This window comes from Centruroides sculpturatus, unplaced genomic scaffold (genome assembly GCF_000671375.1).
Source record: "Centruroides sculpturatus isolate CEXI.00-Female unplaced genomic scaffold, Cexi_2.0 scaffold152, whole genome shotgun sequence".
Classification (NCBI taxonomy): Eukaryota; Metazoa; Arthropoda; class Arachnida; order Scorpiones; family Buthidae; genus Centruroides; species Centruroides sculpturatus.
In genome coordinates this window covers 195,185-213,117 of record NW_019384348.1, presented here as the reverse complement: position 1 = coordinate 213,117, position 17,933 = coordinate 195,185, and the positions used below count along the sequence as shown (strand labels likewise).

General features: G+C 28.7%; 1 protein-coding gene across 1 annotated transcript in view; it reads left to right on the top strand.

Annotated features, from left to right (window-relative positions):
• The window catches only part of LOC111636595 (protein sel-1 homolog 1-like), a 94,406-nt gene extending 76,878 nt beyond the window's left edge, over positions 1-17,528 (top strand). Inside the window, exons 12-17 of the mRNA XM_023381878.1 lie at positions 10,756-10,904; positions 11,375-11,540; positions 11,730-11,804; positions 12,158-12,330; positions 14,568-14,690; positions 17,124-17,528. Of these exons, the coding sequence (XP_023237646.1) occupies positions 10,756-10,904; positions 11,375-11,540; positions 11,730-11,804; positions 12,158-12,330; positions 14,568-14,690; positions 17,124-17,258 (821 nt within the window). The 3' untranslated portion in view covers positions 17,259-17,528. The remainder of the gene's footprint in view (positions 1-10,755; positions 10,905-11,374; positions 11,541-11,729; positions 11,805-12,157; positions 12,331-14,567; positions 14,691-17,123) is intronic.
• The last annotated feature ends 405 nt before the right edge of the window (positions 17,529-17,933 follow it).

Below are 17,933 nucleotides of genomic sequence, written 5' to 3'. Positions count from 1 at the left end.
TGAGTCACAATTCTGTTTATTGCAGATGAAGTAGATGTTTCTTATGGAACAATACTAGTGATTGCAAATTTACCAGGTATTACATTACTGGTAATTCAGTAATTATATTTGGAGTTACTGGTTTATCTGTAATTTACCTGTAAATTCGTATTAACAAATGATTTAAAATGCAACTGAATTACTGACAGAATTATTGAACAATCATTTATTTTCAAGTTTTCTATCATTTTAGACAAACAACATTTCTGTAGTAGCAATTATTATGACATAACAGACATTGAAATATGAAATAATGTTAATTATTAATTATGTCTTTTTTTATTTTGAAAGTAGGTTCTTAAAAAACATAATACATTTAGGCTCTTAAAAAACATAATACATTTAGGCTCTTAAAAAACATAATACATTTAGGCTCTGGTTGTCTAATCTAGATCTAATTTTTTTACAAATGGCAGCTGCATTAGAAAAAGCTCTCATTGAATCAATACTAGTTGGTCGTACTGTCATTAGAGCATTGAAAACCTTCTTAAGATGCATTCCTTGTATTTTTTGCTCTATACCAGTAAAATAATTGATTTCTTTCTTAAATATATCTTTTACACTTTTCAATTTACTTATATTACTATTATCAGTGTCTATGCTCGTTTTATGTTTAATAAATAAGTTCAATTTTTTTTTCATTGTTAAATTTGATTTTTCTATTGTGCACTTTGTTCTTTTGTCAACACGAGAAGTTGACGGTGTGGTAAGCAATAAACACCTCTCACCAGAAACTGAGTCTGAACTAATTTCAGTGACATCTGCAGGTCACGATTTGTCTTCATTTTCTGATAAGTGCTTGATTATCTATACAATCCCATTCAAAATTGTATTTTTGTTAACATTATAGGATGTTTTGTGTGGCTTATATTTGTTCAATTTTCCTGGGTTATTATACCCCCAAAATAAGACTCGTTTTTTGAGGGAATCAAGTTATAACCAGACTAGAAAATTCCTTTTAGTAACCTTAAATTACAAATGGAATAACCCATCACCACTTGCACTGTTTTATTGCTATGGTATGGGGTGAGAGAAAAGGGAAATCTGCTTCCCACTGGTATTTCCTTTGAAAATTTTAGAAAAATAAATATCAGGCTAATTAAGAGGGTTTTTTAACTGAAATACAGGTAAAAATATTAATTATCGGTAAATTTACTGGAGTATAATTTTCCTAATTTACCGGTTATGTAATCACTAGACAATACACAATGTTCTGCTTGATAATCTTGGATATCAGAAGATTTTCATCACAATGATGCCCAAACATCTTACTAATGAACAAAAGCCTGGCATTATGCTTGTAAAACTTGATCTGTTAACAGGAAGAAGGGCAAGCATTTCTTGATGACATTGTTACAGGTGATGAGTCCTAGGATCAACACTATACTCCAGAGACCAAACAGCAGAGCATGGTCTGGAAGTATATACTATTACCATCTCAGAAGTTCTGCATTTCCCGCTCAACAGAAAGATCATGCTAACATTTTTTGTTGGGATAGGAAAAGTCCACTTGTGGATTTTCTGCCATGAGGCAGCACTCTCCTCAACATTGCCTTGTATTGTGATGTTCTATCACAGCTACATGCAGCAATTTGTCATGAGAGGCCAGATTAGAAATTGGATGAAGTCACCATTCTGCATGACAGGGTATGGTCTCACACCACAAGTGCAACTGTCAGCAAAATCCAGAGGTGGGATTGGAAAATTCTACATCTATTTACAGTCCTGATCTCGTACCTAACAACTAACACATATGCAACAGGCATGATTCTTTGAAGATGAAATAAACAAGCTGGCCATATGTTGGGACAAATGTGTTAATTGTGGCAGGAATTATATGGAGAAATTATTGCTTGTTGAGGTGGAGCATTAGTGAAGCCTCTTCTATGTGACTTACAGAATTGTGTTTATTCTCAAAATCTGTATGATTGATTTTGATTAAAACTTTGCCATTTTCCATTAATTGCAATGAGGAATCCAAAAATGTAATTAAAAAAATGGGGGTTTATGACTCTGTTTTCAAGATATAAAGTTGTTGCACAAGCATGTGCAACAAAGCGATCCTGCATGATAAAGTCACATGATGTTCCACAGTCGCTAGCACATCTTCTATGGACCTGTAGAATTAAGCTTGTTCTCAAAATTTAATGGGCCAATTTTGGTGAAAATTTATCATTTTTCATTAATTGCAATGAGGAGTCAAAAAAAATAATGGAAGTTCATTTATAAATGTAAAAAAATAGGAGTCTGTGACTTCATTTTTGATATAGAGAGAGACGAAAGTGACAATGTCCATGCTTTCTGATGTAACTGAGTGCGCCTAATGGAATTTAGGCCTAGGGGTCAAAAATAAAAACAGCATTGCGTGTTCCTAGTGTATTCATCTTTTAAACTATACCTAGTGCTTCAATAAGCTCTCCCAGCTGAGCTTGGTTATAGTTGTTTTGCTCTTGAGTGTTTTTTAATTTGTTTTATTTTAGGATTGAGAAATTAGACGAAATTTGTTAGTTTGAGAATGACAATTTATTTATTTAATTTTATATTCTTTATGGTAATAGTATTATTGATGGCCAGATGTCCAGGCAATTAAAGTGTGTTTTTTCTATATACCATGCCTACAATTTTCCAGCAAATAATATGTATTTGAATTAAATACAAAATGGAATGTTCTCAGCCTCTTTTAGGGACCTGCATCAAGTGTCAAATTACAGAAAGTTAGAGATTCTAAATTAGAATCTCTAACTTTCTGTAAAGTTTTTAAACTATCTATATTTCAGCTGTTAGAACTTATGTGTTTCTTTATCTCTAAGGAATTCACTTTGCATTTGGTTTGGAGTCTTAGGGATTTTCAATTGGTAACTCAGAAATTCATTAAGCATAAAATCCAAAAAGCATAAATGTTTCAATCCTTCATTATTTAGACACTGTATTGTGAGTTTGGTTGAATCTATAATGATTATGGAAAAATTATTCTACATTCTTACTATCTAGGGTAAAAAACAAAAGACTCTCTCTTGTAATTTCTTAAATTAATAGGTACTTAAGTAGGATATTAAAAATAAATTAACATAGTAGGTACAGTCCTTCTGGAAAATAATATTTGTTTGTTGTTTCTGATCTTTACAAGTAACCAAGAATTACTATTCAAACATCACTACTTGCTATTTAAGAATAGTTTTGTTAATGAAGTTTTTCTTTGACTTCTATATACAGTCGACCCCCCTATAACACGGGTTCATATAGTTCGGATTCCTATATGATGGCGAAAAAATTGCAACAGTATTCTTACAAACACGCTAAAAAAATTCGTATAATTCGGTAAAATGTCACCGCCGACTCATGTCGCGACAGAATTGGTCGAATCTAGACCAATAGTGGATATTGTACAAACCGTTGAGTTTAAACGAGCAGTGGATCTACTAAAAACCATTTATTATTTAACGTCCATAAAAATTATATTTATATTAATGATATCACCAAAGTTCAGCAAATTTTTCGCAAAAAAAATAATTTATCAGGAAGCATGTGAGCGCCATTCGATGACAAGGTCCATGATGAAAACAAGCTTAAGCAATGGCATCGTCGAATGGTGCACACTTGGTAAGTAATCCTACAATTTTTTGTTTATAGCATAGTTTATATGGATTATTCCCAAAAAATTATATGTATTTTGGAAATGTTGAGTCGAATTAGTCTAGAATCTATTAATTTTATGGAAGAAAACCTTTCAAACAACCGTAGTCTGTAAACTGCATACGTGCCGGGCTGTGATTGGCTCATGTATTCAAGGACTCTTAGAACATCAATTTCATAAAGAACGGAATGTATCTACCATGTTATAGGGGGGTCGACTGTATTTTGAATTTATTTCTCTATTTTAAAAATATTTAAATTTAATAAAAATGATATCTTTCTAAAATTGCATTAAATTATATAATTAAAATAAGAATAATTTTATTATTTAACTCAAGTAAATCATCATATTGCATGCCATTAATCTACAGAAAATTGTAACTTTATCACTTTTGAAGCTTTTAAAACTTTTAAATAGAAATATAATATTTCTATTTAAAAGTTTTAAATATTTTCTTAAAAAGTTTTATATATATATATATACAGTCAATTTGCATTAATATGAATCACTAGGAGAACACTAGTTGCTTTATTGAAAATTTGTATTAATGATTTTCAGGATCAAGGTCATATAATTTAAGGAGTTAAGGATTATTAAACAATTGAAATATCTAAACTATAATATTTTGAATTAATTTACTAAATAAAGTTTGATAAATTAATATTCTAGATGATTTTCAAATTAAACAAAACATGGAGATGGTATTTGCCATTTAAGTATATCAGAGTGGTTAAAAAAACAAAGCTAAAAGAAATCCATAATGTTCTTCTGTTGAAGATTGTTTGAAAAGTAGAAAATATTTTTGATGTCAAAAGAGTAAAAAAGGAGTTAAATTTGGCACAAGGTAGCTTAACCTATCATTACTGTATTTATCTCTGAAATGCAAACTAGCACATATTTGCATGGGACCACATCCATTTAAGGAGGTGGACATTCTTAAACTTTAACCCCTATTTTCTGAGTACTGCCTAGGATCAACACTATACTCCAGAGACCAAACAGCAGAGCATGGTCTGGAAGTATATACTATTACCATCTCAGAAGTTCTGCATTTCCCGCTCAACAGAAAGATCATGCTAACATTTTTTGTTGGGATAGGAAAAGTCCACTTGTGGATTTTCTGCCATGAGGCAGCACTCTCCTCAACATTGCCTTGTATTGTGATGTTCTATCACAGCTACATGCAGCAATTTGTCATGAGAGGCCAGATTAGAAATTGGATGAAGTCACCATTCTGCATGACAGGGTATGGTCTCACACCACAAGTGCAACTGTCAGCAAAATCCAGAGGTGGGATTGGAAAATTCTACATCTATTTACAGTCCTGATCTCGTACCTAACAACTAACACATATGCAACAGGCATGATTCTTTGAAGATGAAATAAACAAGCTGGCCATATGTTGGGACAAATGTGTTAATTGTGGCAGGAATTATATGGAGAAATTATTGCTTGTTGAGGTGGAGCATTAGTGAAGCCTCTTCTATGTGACTTACAGAATTGTGTTTATTCTCAAAATCTGTATGATTGATTTTGATTAAAACTTTGCCATTTTCCATTAATTGCAATGAGGAATCCAAAAATGTAATTAAAAAAATGGGGGTTTATGACTCTGTTTTCAAGATATAAAGTTGTTGCACAAGCATGTGCAACAAAGCGATCCTGCATGATAAAGTCACATGATGTTCCACAGTCGCTAGCACATCTTCTATGGACCTGTAGAATTAAGCTTGTTCTCAAAATTTAATGGGCCAATTTTGGTGAAAATTTATCATTTTTCATTAATTGCAATGAGGAGTCAAAAAAAATAATGGAAGTTCATTTATAAATGTAAAAAAATAGGAGTCTGTGACTTCATTTTTGATATAGAGAGAGACGAAAGTGACAATGTCCATGCTTTCTGATGTAACTGAGTGCGCCTAATGGAATTTAGGCCTAGGGGTCAAAAATAAAAACAGCATTGCGTGTTCCTAGTGTATTCATCTTTTAAACTATACCTAGTGCTTCAATAAGCTCTCCCAGCTGAGCTTGGTTATAGTTGTTTTGCTCTTGAGTGTTTTTTAATTTGTTTTATTTTAGGATTGAGAAATTAGACGAAATTTGTTAGTTTGAGAATGACAATTTATTTATTTAATTTTATATTCTTTATGGTAATAGTATTATTGATGGCCAGATGTCCAGGCAATTAAAGTGTGTTTTTTCTATATACCATGCCTACAATTTTCCAGCAAATAATATGTATTTGAATTAAATACAAAATGGAATGTTCTCAGCCTCTTTTAGGGACCTGCATCAAGTGTCAAATTACAGAAAGTTAGAGATTCTAAATTAGAATCTCTAACTTTCTGTAAAGTTTTTAAACTNGTTTTATATATATATACAGTCAATTTGCATTAATATGAATCACTAGGAGAACACTAGTTGCTTTATTGAAAATTTGTATTAATGATTTTCAGGATCAAGGTCATATAATTTAAGGAGTTAAGGATTATTAAACAATTGAAATATCTAAACTATAATATTTTGAATTAATTTACTAAATAAAGTTTGATAAATTAATATTCTAGATGATTTTCAAATTAAACAAAACATGGAGATGGTATTTGCCATTTAAGTATATCAGAGTGGTTAAAAAAACAAAGCTAAAAGAAATCCATAATGTTCTTCTGTTGAAGATTGTTTGAAAAGTAGAAAATATTTTTGATGTCAAAAGAGTAAAAAAGGAGTTAAATTTGGCACAAGGTAGCTTAACCTATCATTACTGTATTTATCTCTGAAATGCAAACTAGCACATATTTGCATGGGACCACATCCATTTAAGGAGGTGGACATTCTTAAAGTTTAACCCCTATTTTCTGAGTACTGTAGAATGGTCTGCTAAAACAGATGTTTGAATTTTGCTTTATCACATGAAAATTAACATTGCGACAATGGTGTTTTGCCAGAGCAATGGCAAAATTTGCTTTATCGGTGTTCATTTTAAGGTGAGTTGATTGTATTTCTATTTAAAAGTAAAATATTTAACAAATTGGTTTTAATATAATCCTCTCAGAATGAAAAAATACAAATTTCAGAAAGAAAAAGAAGAAATATATAATTCAGTTGTGCGTTAATATTTTTCATAGGATTTAGTTTTGAACAATTGCTATCAGAACATTCAAAGATGAAAATAATAAATATAATATTTAAATTTTCTTGTATAAATTTGATTTTAAATTAATAGAATTTAATTTTGAATTTTAAAAAAATGTTTCAGATGTATTTAGAGGGAAGCCCAGTAGTGAAACAAAACAATGAAACTGCATTAAAATATTTTACAATGGCTGCAGAAAAGGTATTTTTAGAAGTATTTTTATTTTTTTCAAATTATTGAAAGAATTTAATTTATTTATGAAATGATTTTGTTATCAAAAAATTAAAAATTTCATATTAAAATTACAAAATAAGAATCAATTTAAATATTGAAAATAATTTCAAATTCAAATATACATACATTAATTAATTTTTTGATGATATGTTAAATACATAAAAAAGGGGATGAATTGATGATAATCAAACAGAGAAATTGAATAAGAATTATTTTAGAAGTTATTGATTATATAGAGCCACAGTGGCCAAATTGCAGCTCACAGTGGCCGATACAGCATTTCTAGACTTACTATGTATCAAGTTTATAAAAGGAAACTGATCAAAGTTTATAAAAGGAAAGTTTATAGTTTACTGTATAACTATAAGAAAGACTTTGTCTTTCTTATAGTTATACAGTTTCCTTTTATAAACTTGATACATACTATTTACACACATGTAAATAGTATTTAATACATATTAATTTAATTATAATTATTAAACTTAATAAGAGATGGCACTTAATGCCTCCCTCTAGTAACAAATTATTTAGTAATTAATTAAATATGATCACAGAAAAGTAGCTTGATGTAATTTGGTGGTTGTTTAGCTTTACAAATGAAGATGACAGGTAAATAAAATTTGACACATTAAAATTAAAACAAATATTCAAAAACTTATTTATTAAAACTCTTATATTTGTTAAATTAAAATGTTTTTAATTTGGAAATTCAAAACATCATATAAAGACTTGACAAATTTTGTTTTAAAATATTTTACAAAACAAGGAGCACAACTAAGCTCTCTGTCATCTGAGGCAAATTAAGATCCTTGCACCTCTTGTTCTGGAAATTTGGGACATGAACAATATGTGATGAGTCAGTCTGCACCACTGCTAGTTTGCCTTTCTTCTTATAACCCTTTCTTCACATTGCCCATTACCTAACACCTAAAAACTATTCCTTATTATAATTTAGTTTTCAAATAATTGCACAGCCTCTTCTCTTGGTGCCCTCTTTACCTGGCATTCTGGGGTACATGCTTAGTCTTTCCCCTAGTTGTACTTCTGATATAACAGTTATTAGCCTGTTGTGCCATTTAATTATTATGAGTAAATATGATAANTTTTTGCACTTCTCAACATTTCAAAGTCCAGAGTCCAAAAATGTAAAAATCTAGGGGGATCATATTGACTGATTGCCATATTTTCTCTGATATATATGACAGAGCCAGGAAAGTAATGGTGTTTTGTGAAGTGAAATGCTTGAAGATAAATTTTAAGTTTTTAATAACTGTTGCATACATTTGATTTTAGAAAATTTTCAAATCTTTTAGTAATTATGATTTATCTAAACCAATGTATTTATAGTAGTTCTTGTCTAATAATATATTGCATTATATAATATATATTTAATACAATGAATTCAAATTAATATAATAACATAACTAAATGCTTTTTAATAACCATTATTTGAATGTTTTTATTTTTATATGACGAGTTTTGGCATTAAAATGATAAAAATATTATGTATATGTTACTGTGAATGACCGATATCTGGCGAATGTCAACATTCTCCAGTGAATGTCATCATTCACACAGTCGTTTCATATATGTACGAAATATTTGCTAAATATCATTATCATTATTTCTCACTTACACTGGCAAATGTTGACATTCAGCATGCACTGATGATGAATGTTAAATAAAAATATCTTTATTACGTTAAGACAAAAATGCAACTTTTTAATACGTGAAAATAGGAGAAAGCTTAAGTAACAGTACATGTAAATAAACTGTTGAACCTAAAACAAACAGTACATTCTAAATCATTAAAAAAAATAATACAATAATAAACTTACACATAAATTATGTGATTAATGTTATACAATCTTATTTATTGCTACAACTTAAACTGTTATGGCACTTTGAATTGCACAAGAGTTCCTTGCTTTTACAATTGCATTTATTTGTGGAACACTTCTTTTTGCAATGACAGCTTGTATAGCCTTGCCCTCCACTTTTTGAATTAACTGCAGCTGTTTCTCTCAGTGATATTTCTTGTGAAGAAATATCATGAAGAAATATCATCTATGGAAAGTAAAGTAACTTTTCTTTACAAATTATGAACTGATTACAGGAATAAAGCTGCTTGAGGGTACCATTTTTGTTTGCTAATTTATAAAAGTCTAAGTCTTCTATTCCAACAACAACTGCCAACACATTTCGGGCATCTGTACAGCCACGGTTGACATCAGGGACTTGTATTTGTACAGTGTCACCAATTTGAGCAGAAGGAAATTTTCTTTTTGAGATTCGTAACATTTTCATTGCTTGGTAGAATATTCTCTCTTGCGGCCATTCTTTTTATAGAAATAACTTCATGTTGTTCAGTCAGGGCTTGATATGAAGATGTGGTGGGTTGCAGCTCCTGTTCAATATTTTCCTTTGGAATATGGTATTTGTTATGGCCACTGCTCAAATTTTCTTCAAGAGTATTAGCAATTTCTTGACCTCCATCAAAGCTTATCTGTGTTTGTCGACATACACCGGCGATTGTTTGAATGTAGAATAATATAACCAAATATTCGGTCTTTTACCGACATATTTTGTATACGTCAACATTCACCGGAGAATATCGACATTCTCTAATTTCGGTCTTTCACAGTAACATATACATAATATTCTTAATTCTACAAAAGTTAAAAAATGTTCTAAATAATTTCTAGATCCATCTCATATAAGTGTATAATTTTTTAATATTTTAAAATATTTTAAACCAAATTATTTTTTATTGGCAAAAATCATTTATATTGGTAAAAATAACTAGACATAGGCATTTAACATTGTTTTTAGTCCACTTTAATCTCAAAATTATAATTATAACAATAACAACATATTACAACAATATGGGTTTAAACCAGTGTAGCAACATTAATATTATTATTANAGCCGCAGTTCTTTACTTTTTTATTCTGTATCGCGATTTTATTATATAATATAAATATAATATAAAATAAATATTGAATTTTTTTAATAAACATGTTTTCACAAAACTGTGGAAATAAAATTATAAAAATAATAATAAAAAGCAGAAATTAACACTTTCAGCAAGAGCCACATGTAACTCAAAAAGAGCCGCATTTGCCCATGTCTGATATATAACGTCAACCATTGACAAAATAAGTCTAGCTTGAATTAAATAGATGTGGCTTTTATAAGTCTAAATAAAATATAAACAGCAAAGACGATTTGATATTAAAAAAGAAGGGGGAAAATACAGTAGTTTAGTATATTTATCAGTTATTTCTGAATAAATGCATCTCTGCACAGTAAAGCAGTTACAATAGAATCACTGCTTTTTTATTTTTTTATTAATTTTATTTAATCCAAATGTTATTAAAAACTTTATGTATTAGAAGAAATCTTTACTTTTAAGTTTTTTTGTTAAATAATTACAAAGTTAAAAACAAAGAAATCTTTGTTTTTAAATAATTGTACCATAATACTCTGCATACATACAGAATGACTAATCTTCATTTATAATGATAATATATTTGATTAGTTAATGAGTATAATAAACAGATTTTAATGTTGGTTAATATATAATTAGTTATTTTTTAACTTGTTATATGAAAGTTTGGAAGCATTTATTGGTTTTGCTTTATAATTGATAAAGATACTGTATATATTTTACTACCTGTATGAATAATTCAATAATTTCAAATGAAATTTTCAGGTGGCTTAGGAACTCAACGAGATTATAAAATGGCAATTAAATATTATACCATGGCATCTCAATCTGGACATGTATTAGCATTTTATAATTTAGCCCAAATGCATGCAACAGGCACTGGAACTGTTCGGTCTTGTCAAACTGCTGTAGAGGTAACTTCAAATAATAGTTTCGTGTATCTGTCTGTGTCTATATTTGTGCATGTCTGTTGTCTATTTTACTTTATTTAACAATTAATTCTAAATTTTTGAGCAATCATTGAAGATTAAACTTGCATGGGCTGATGTAGCAAAAATTTTATTTAATTATGCATGCTGTTTAATCACTTTTGAAATGAAATATTTTTTTAACAAGTATTTATAACATTTACTTACCCGTAAATTCTATTAATTCTTAGAAACTGTTACTTTGAAGTTATAAAACGTTGATCTTAAATAGATTAAATTTGTAATAGAAGTTGTATTATGCTTTCTTAATTTGAGGATTTATTGTTTTTTTAATAATATGATTAAATGTATTATTTTTTTAAATTTAGACAACTTAAACCAGAGAGAACTTTCAAGACTTGAATATATATACATAGATTTCTCATTTATATATGAAATTATTTTTAAATTTCCAGTTGTTTAAGAATGTTGCAGAACGAGGCAGATGGGGAACTAAACTCATGCAGGCTTATATGGATTATAAGGAAGGAAGAATTAGTGAAGCATTGGTGAAGTATGCTTTGCTTGCTGAACTTGGTTATGAAGTTGCTCAGAGTAATGCAGCTTTCATTTTAGACAGAGGTTATACACTTATTATTATTATTATTATTATTACTTTGTAATAAAATTTTCTGCTTTATTGCAAAGATATTTTTCACTCATTTATTCAATTTCATTCAAAAATTTATATTTATTCTAAAATATTTTAGAAAGATAGAAAGATAGGTAGATAAATTCAGTAATATAGTATTTTATTTCTGTATTTTTTAGGAGAAAGTGATCTGTTTCCAAAGAATGAAACATTTGCTCGAGCTCTATTATATTGGAATCGTGCAGCTGTACAAGGTTTCTAAGCTTTTTATTTTTATTGTTAAGTAAAATCAAAAGCATTTAATTAAATGTAGTATATTTGTTTTCATTAAGTCAATAATCAGCCATTAAAATTGCTTGTTTTGAAATACTGTATAACTTTTCAAAAGACTTTTTTGCACTGGTGTAAAAAACTTTTCCAAAAAATAGTGACATTAAATGATTTTAATATTAAAGAATTAATAAATAAATAGAGAGTTTGTTAAGAAAATGTTTTGTTTGTGCTATAACATGCTGTCATTTTCAGGCTTATTAAATTTTTTTCTAAAATTTAATTTTAGAAAAAAAAAATAATAATGAGATCTCTGTCATTTGATATATTTGTTTAGGTTATTCTGTGGCAAGAGTGAAATTGGGTGATTATCATTATTATGGCTATGGTACAAATATTGATTATGAATCTGCAGCAGCACAATATCGAATGGCATCTGAGCAACAGCATAATGCACAAGCCATGTTTAATTTAGGCTATATGCATGAACAAGGATTGGGAATGAAACAGGTTTGTTATTTTCATTTATTATAAAGTATCTTATATATTACTTTTATAAATAAATAATAATACATTTTAAGTTGCTACTTAAAGAATATTATCATCATATTTTTTTAAATTAAAAAGAACAATTCTTTTAAAAATAACTATAACAGATCTCTACTATGACAGATCCTTTAAAAAATTTGAAATATGTTTTATAAAATTTTACTTCAATGAGCTTTATAATTTCCATACTGTTTAAGATTATTTTCATTTAGTTTTCTAAGTATATGTGCTAAATATTCCTTGTTAGTTTCATTAAAATCTTGTGCATTTGGATAGCTTCACATCTATTTTTGAGAAGGTATTTATAAGGGACAAAATTTTTTTATTTTTAACAAATTCAAGTAGTATTACTTGAATTTCAATCCAATTGCAACTTACTTTTTGACTCTCATTTGTATAATTGTATTCAGAATGCTTAGTCTATGCCTAAGGATAAAAAAATAATTTTACTCTCTCTTGATCTAACTGATTACATCTAAACAACCACCATATTTAATTTGATACCAATAGGCCTGATAATTTCTATGTTTATCTGTATTGCACAATGAAGTGCATTTGATAGACACCATGCTTTACATCCATCTTTATTCTGCTGTTTAGGTGTTGATACATGTTTCTGGCACTTGTCTCTCTTTTGTTGGCTCTGCTATTTTGTATTTAACACATTGTATAAAACATGACATTCTAGCCAGTTTTTTTTTAAAAAAACTTTTTGCCCTGTAGGCACTAAGAGGGTCTCATTTAGCAAGCCCATTATGGGTTCAGTCAGGCCCACAATGGGGTGGCCAGATGGTGAGAGATGGGGGTTGACATATCTGGTCAGCCACCCCGAAAAATTCCTGGGGATTTTTCGACCCATCTGGATTCAATCCTGGATCCCCCAGAGTGGTAGGCTGCCACCTTAACTGCTCAGCCATCTGGCCATCATTCTAGCTGCTTTAAAAATGCATAGGACTACTATAAAATAGAGTTAAGGAATCTTGTATGTATATATAAATGTTAAGTTATATCACATACTCGGATATCAGTAATTTTCTTGCAATTCTTAGTGTCAAAATGACATTTTGTCATATTTTTCCTCTAGATACTCTTAATTCAGTGCTTTTATCTGGTTTTGAAGATATTTGTACCTGGGAATGCATTTTTGACTGATCTCCTTGTATAATATATGTGCACTGATAGCCGCTAAATCCAGGATGATATAAAACACTGTTATAGGCCAATTGTCTTGATGAGCTTTATGTGCTTTATGTATAAAATCATGCCATCTGATTGAGCATGTTGACTGAAGCTCAGCTTTGTTTTCATTATTAGAAAGTATCATTTCTGGTTACCTCTTTTTGTTTAGATTTTTGAGAGAAGAACAAGACAGAGTTATGAAGTAAACTTATGACAATTACATTTTTATCCTTCTTTGATTTATAAATTGTTAACATTGGGTACTTTTCATTGTTCAGTACAACTGTGCTCAGAATTGGCTCTTTATTCATTATAGCTTTCAAATTAGAAAGCACATGCCGATTGTATCATACTGTTCCTGGCATGCTGATTTTCACTAAATGTATGGAATTTAGAAATGAAAGAAATGTAAAAAAATTGTCACATGTAATGTTGATATCTAAATACATATAATTGTTGACAAGTTTCATGATAATATGCTGCGCCAATGATATTTCTCCTGGACATGGCACATCTTTACCAAGGTAAGGAAACCATTTAGAAAATACCTTTATTCCCCATCATATTTTACAAAATACTATACTTAAATATAATAATAAACCCTCATTTCATGAGGGTTTATTATTACATTTAAGTATAGTATTTTGTAATTTACTCATTCAGAAAGGTATGATTATACTAATCCAAATCTATGTATTTTGGGAGTCATGATGAAAGTTCATTTTATAGAGTTGATATGAAATTTTTTAAAATTAGCTTTTGGGATACAATTAATTATATAGGGCTATTTTATTAAAATATTATCTACTGTAAATAATTTTATCCGCAAATAAATTATTTTATCATTTTTTTATTAGTTTTATTATTATTAGCTTATAGTAATATTATATTATTTTTTATTTAATTTATATATTTACTATATTTATTTCTAATATATGTAGATATATTAGAAAATAAATGAGACCAAAAATTATGTTTTGATATCCATTTATGTTCGCTTATTTTAAATTCATAAGCAGGATATTCATCTTGCAAAACGATATTATGACATGGCTGCTGAGACAAGTGCTGATGCACAAGTTCCTGTAGCACTTGCATTAACAAAATTGGGAATACTCTACAGTGTCAGTTATTTTAAAGAGGTAAATATTTGTTTAAAATGATCATTTTTGTTTTATATGTATATAAAATCAGGAAAATTGTGTATAATTCATCAAGTTAATATATTTCATTATAATAAAATTTTTCAAGAAATTGTAATGATTAAGAATGAATTTAAAATTAATGTACTGATTAATTAATATAAAATTGTGAACAAGATTTAACATTATTAAAATATTAACAAAATTTAGTTTAACTTTTAGTTACCCATTTGATGTCTGTCAGACAGAACAACAACTAATATAGTCTGTAATTTTAATTTATTAAAGTGAAGAACTGCCTACATTTCTGTATCTTTTTATAATGATGATTCAGATTGATATTATCATATCAGAAATATTTATCTTAATAATACAAAGGAACTTTACAATAAGTATTGATTAGGTGTCATGCAAATATTTATATTACAGTACTTTGTTGGTTTTTTCCATGTTATAAACATGATATTTTTTGACTATAACAAAATTGTACATGTTTTTATTTTGTTTTATTAATTGTGTCACTAGGAACAAAATAATAATGTAAACTAGCAATGGTAAAGTTGGAAATGTGCAACAAAATTTTGAAAAAATAACAAATATTCTAATGCTTTATCAATGCTATATAAAAATCATATTATTTAACTTAGATATACACATGCAATAATTTTTGTATGTCTACCTTGTATTTATTATAATTGCAAAATTAGCTGAATTAACAATTTTGCAAAAAAATTAAATTTTTATTCATTTTTTATATTCTTTAGAAAATATCTTTCCAGGTAAATAATAATTTTTAAAATTATTTTTAGACTATATTTTTCATAAAATAAAATTATAACAGTCTCAATGCAAGTATTTGTGTTTTAAAACTTGACATGGGTAACTAAAAATTAAACAAAATTAACTTAATACTTTTGGCTAATTTAATTTATTATTTTAAATTTTAACATACAGTAGAGTCCCACTAGTCCAAACACCACTAATCCAAACATGTTTCAGTAGACAGAGAGGAAATTTTCTATAAGAAGAGCCCCACTTAAGGGTGTTCTCAATTCTTTTTACTGAGTGAACCATGTGAATAAGGCTTTTATCAAGTTTGTCAAACATTGAGGAACTTGCTGTTTGTTGATTTTCAACTGATTTTCTGAAATAGAGGCACAAAACTGCTTGATCTTTGTGCAGTTTTTCCAGTCAGTTATTGTAGCCTTGTCCATTTCAAACTCTACTGCCAATTTCGTTGCACTTTCACCCTTGTACAACCTTTTCAAAACCTCCAGCTTATCTTTCAATGTACATTTTGTGTGTTTTCGTTTTGTGGCCATTGTGGCAGCAGACTAAACTAAACTAAAATAATGTAGAGCGAAGAGTACATTCAACGTCCACAATTAAGCATGCTAAATCACACAGTAGCATCAGTCAACTGATTGGAATTCTGGACTGCATATTAAAAACGTTTTTACAGTTAAAATAATTTTAAGGTAAACACTGAAGGCAGGTTGCTATTTTAGAATTACAAAACTTGTTTTTGTTAACTGTTTGCACCCTCTATTGAGTGAGTACAAGTCAGATGAAATAAAGGGTGGGGTGCTGATATCATTTATGGCGTCGGATCTATATAAACCAGACGTGTTTTACTGCTTTTTTTCTGCATTATTTCAATTATTCAGCTAATCCGAAAAATCTTCTAATCCAAACAGAGCTCGGTCCCAATTGGTTCAGACTAGCAGGACTCTACTGTACTTGTTAAACATATGATTAACATAAGATTGATGGAATATAAAAAATTGCATTATAATTTTTAAAAATAAATATTAAAAGTAAATGCTGAAATTTGAATAAATTAGGTAAATTTAATACATTTTATTTATTACTATGTAGTAGTTTATGCAAATTAAAATTTAATATTAGATATTATTTATTAATTTTATATTAATAAGTTAAATAGATGTTTTCAAAATATTGAATACAGTAAAACCTATCTAAAACAGACCCTATATGAAATGGAAATCAGTCTTTATAGTAAATAAATCTTGCAGTATAGTGCAGAAACAGATGTTTTGGGTTCCAATTGCATAACATAATTTGAGTAAAGTGGAATTTTTAGCATAACAGCAGATGAATTATAATTAAAATACATTTAAAGGGTGTTTGGTTTCTTAAGGATTTGTTTACTCTGCATTGAATACATGTTTTGATATTCTCAAGATATCATTAAAACAAAATATTTACATCAGAGAAGAGGCCGTTTTAAATTTGTGAATTGTGACATTTTGTGAACTTCCCCCCTGTATTATTAAAAACATAATTCTTTATGAAATGGAAATATAACCAAAACAGAAAACTCTACCCAATACTGCTACATTCCATTTTCGACAGGTTTTACTGTATCATTTTCAACATATTTTATAGTAATTGAATAATTAATTTTTTTAGTATAACTGGGAAAAACTGCTACCAGCTGTCAGTATTACTCGTCTTTTAGGACCAAATTGGGATCTTTATGTAATGACCACCCTGGCTTTCCTTCTAGGCATAATTGTATATTTTAGAAGGATTCCCCAAGGTTGACCGATTTTTATTTTTCACTTGAATTTCCCATGTACAGTAGTGGGATGTTTTGTATATTTATGGGGAAGTTGTCCAACAAAATCTGAGAAGAAAAACTGCAGTCCCTCCAATAAAGATGTGACAGAGAAGAAAGCAAGAATTGTGAAATTACAAGTTTAAGTGGATGCAGAATATCCTCTAAAATTTAGAGTTGCATAAAACTTGGAAATGTGGATAATTTGTAGGCATATCTGTCACTGAAAATAAAGTTTTGTTTGTTTTTAAATATAACATGTGTTAAATTACTGATATGATTAACCAAGGTATTTTTTGTTTGTTATATTAATTTTGCATGTTATAGACTATTTACTAAACATTTTATAATATTACTTTTAGAATCTTGAAGTAAAAAATGTTTTTGATAGAAGTATATTAGATGACAGAGAGGAATATGTGAGCAATAAACTACATACATACATCCAATCATACATTAATTATTAATATAAGTAGCAAATATAGGATGGTAACAAGTCTCTCCACACAATTATTAGGGCAATATAGTATACATATGCAAAGCTTTTGCATATGTATACTATATTTAGCATATGCAAAACAATGATGCAAATTTTCCCCCCTCCAGTCTTCTATCAGAGGTTTTCGTAATCTTAGCCCATAATGAAAATAAGACAACACTTA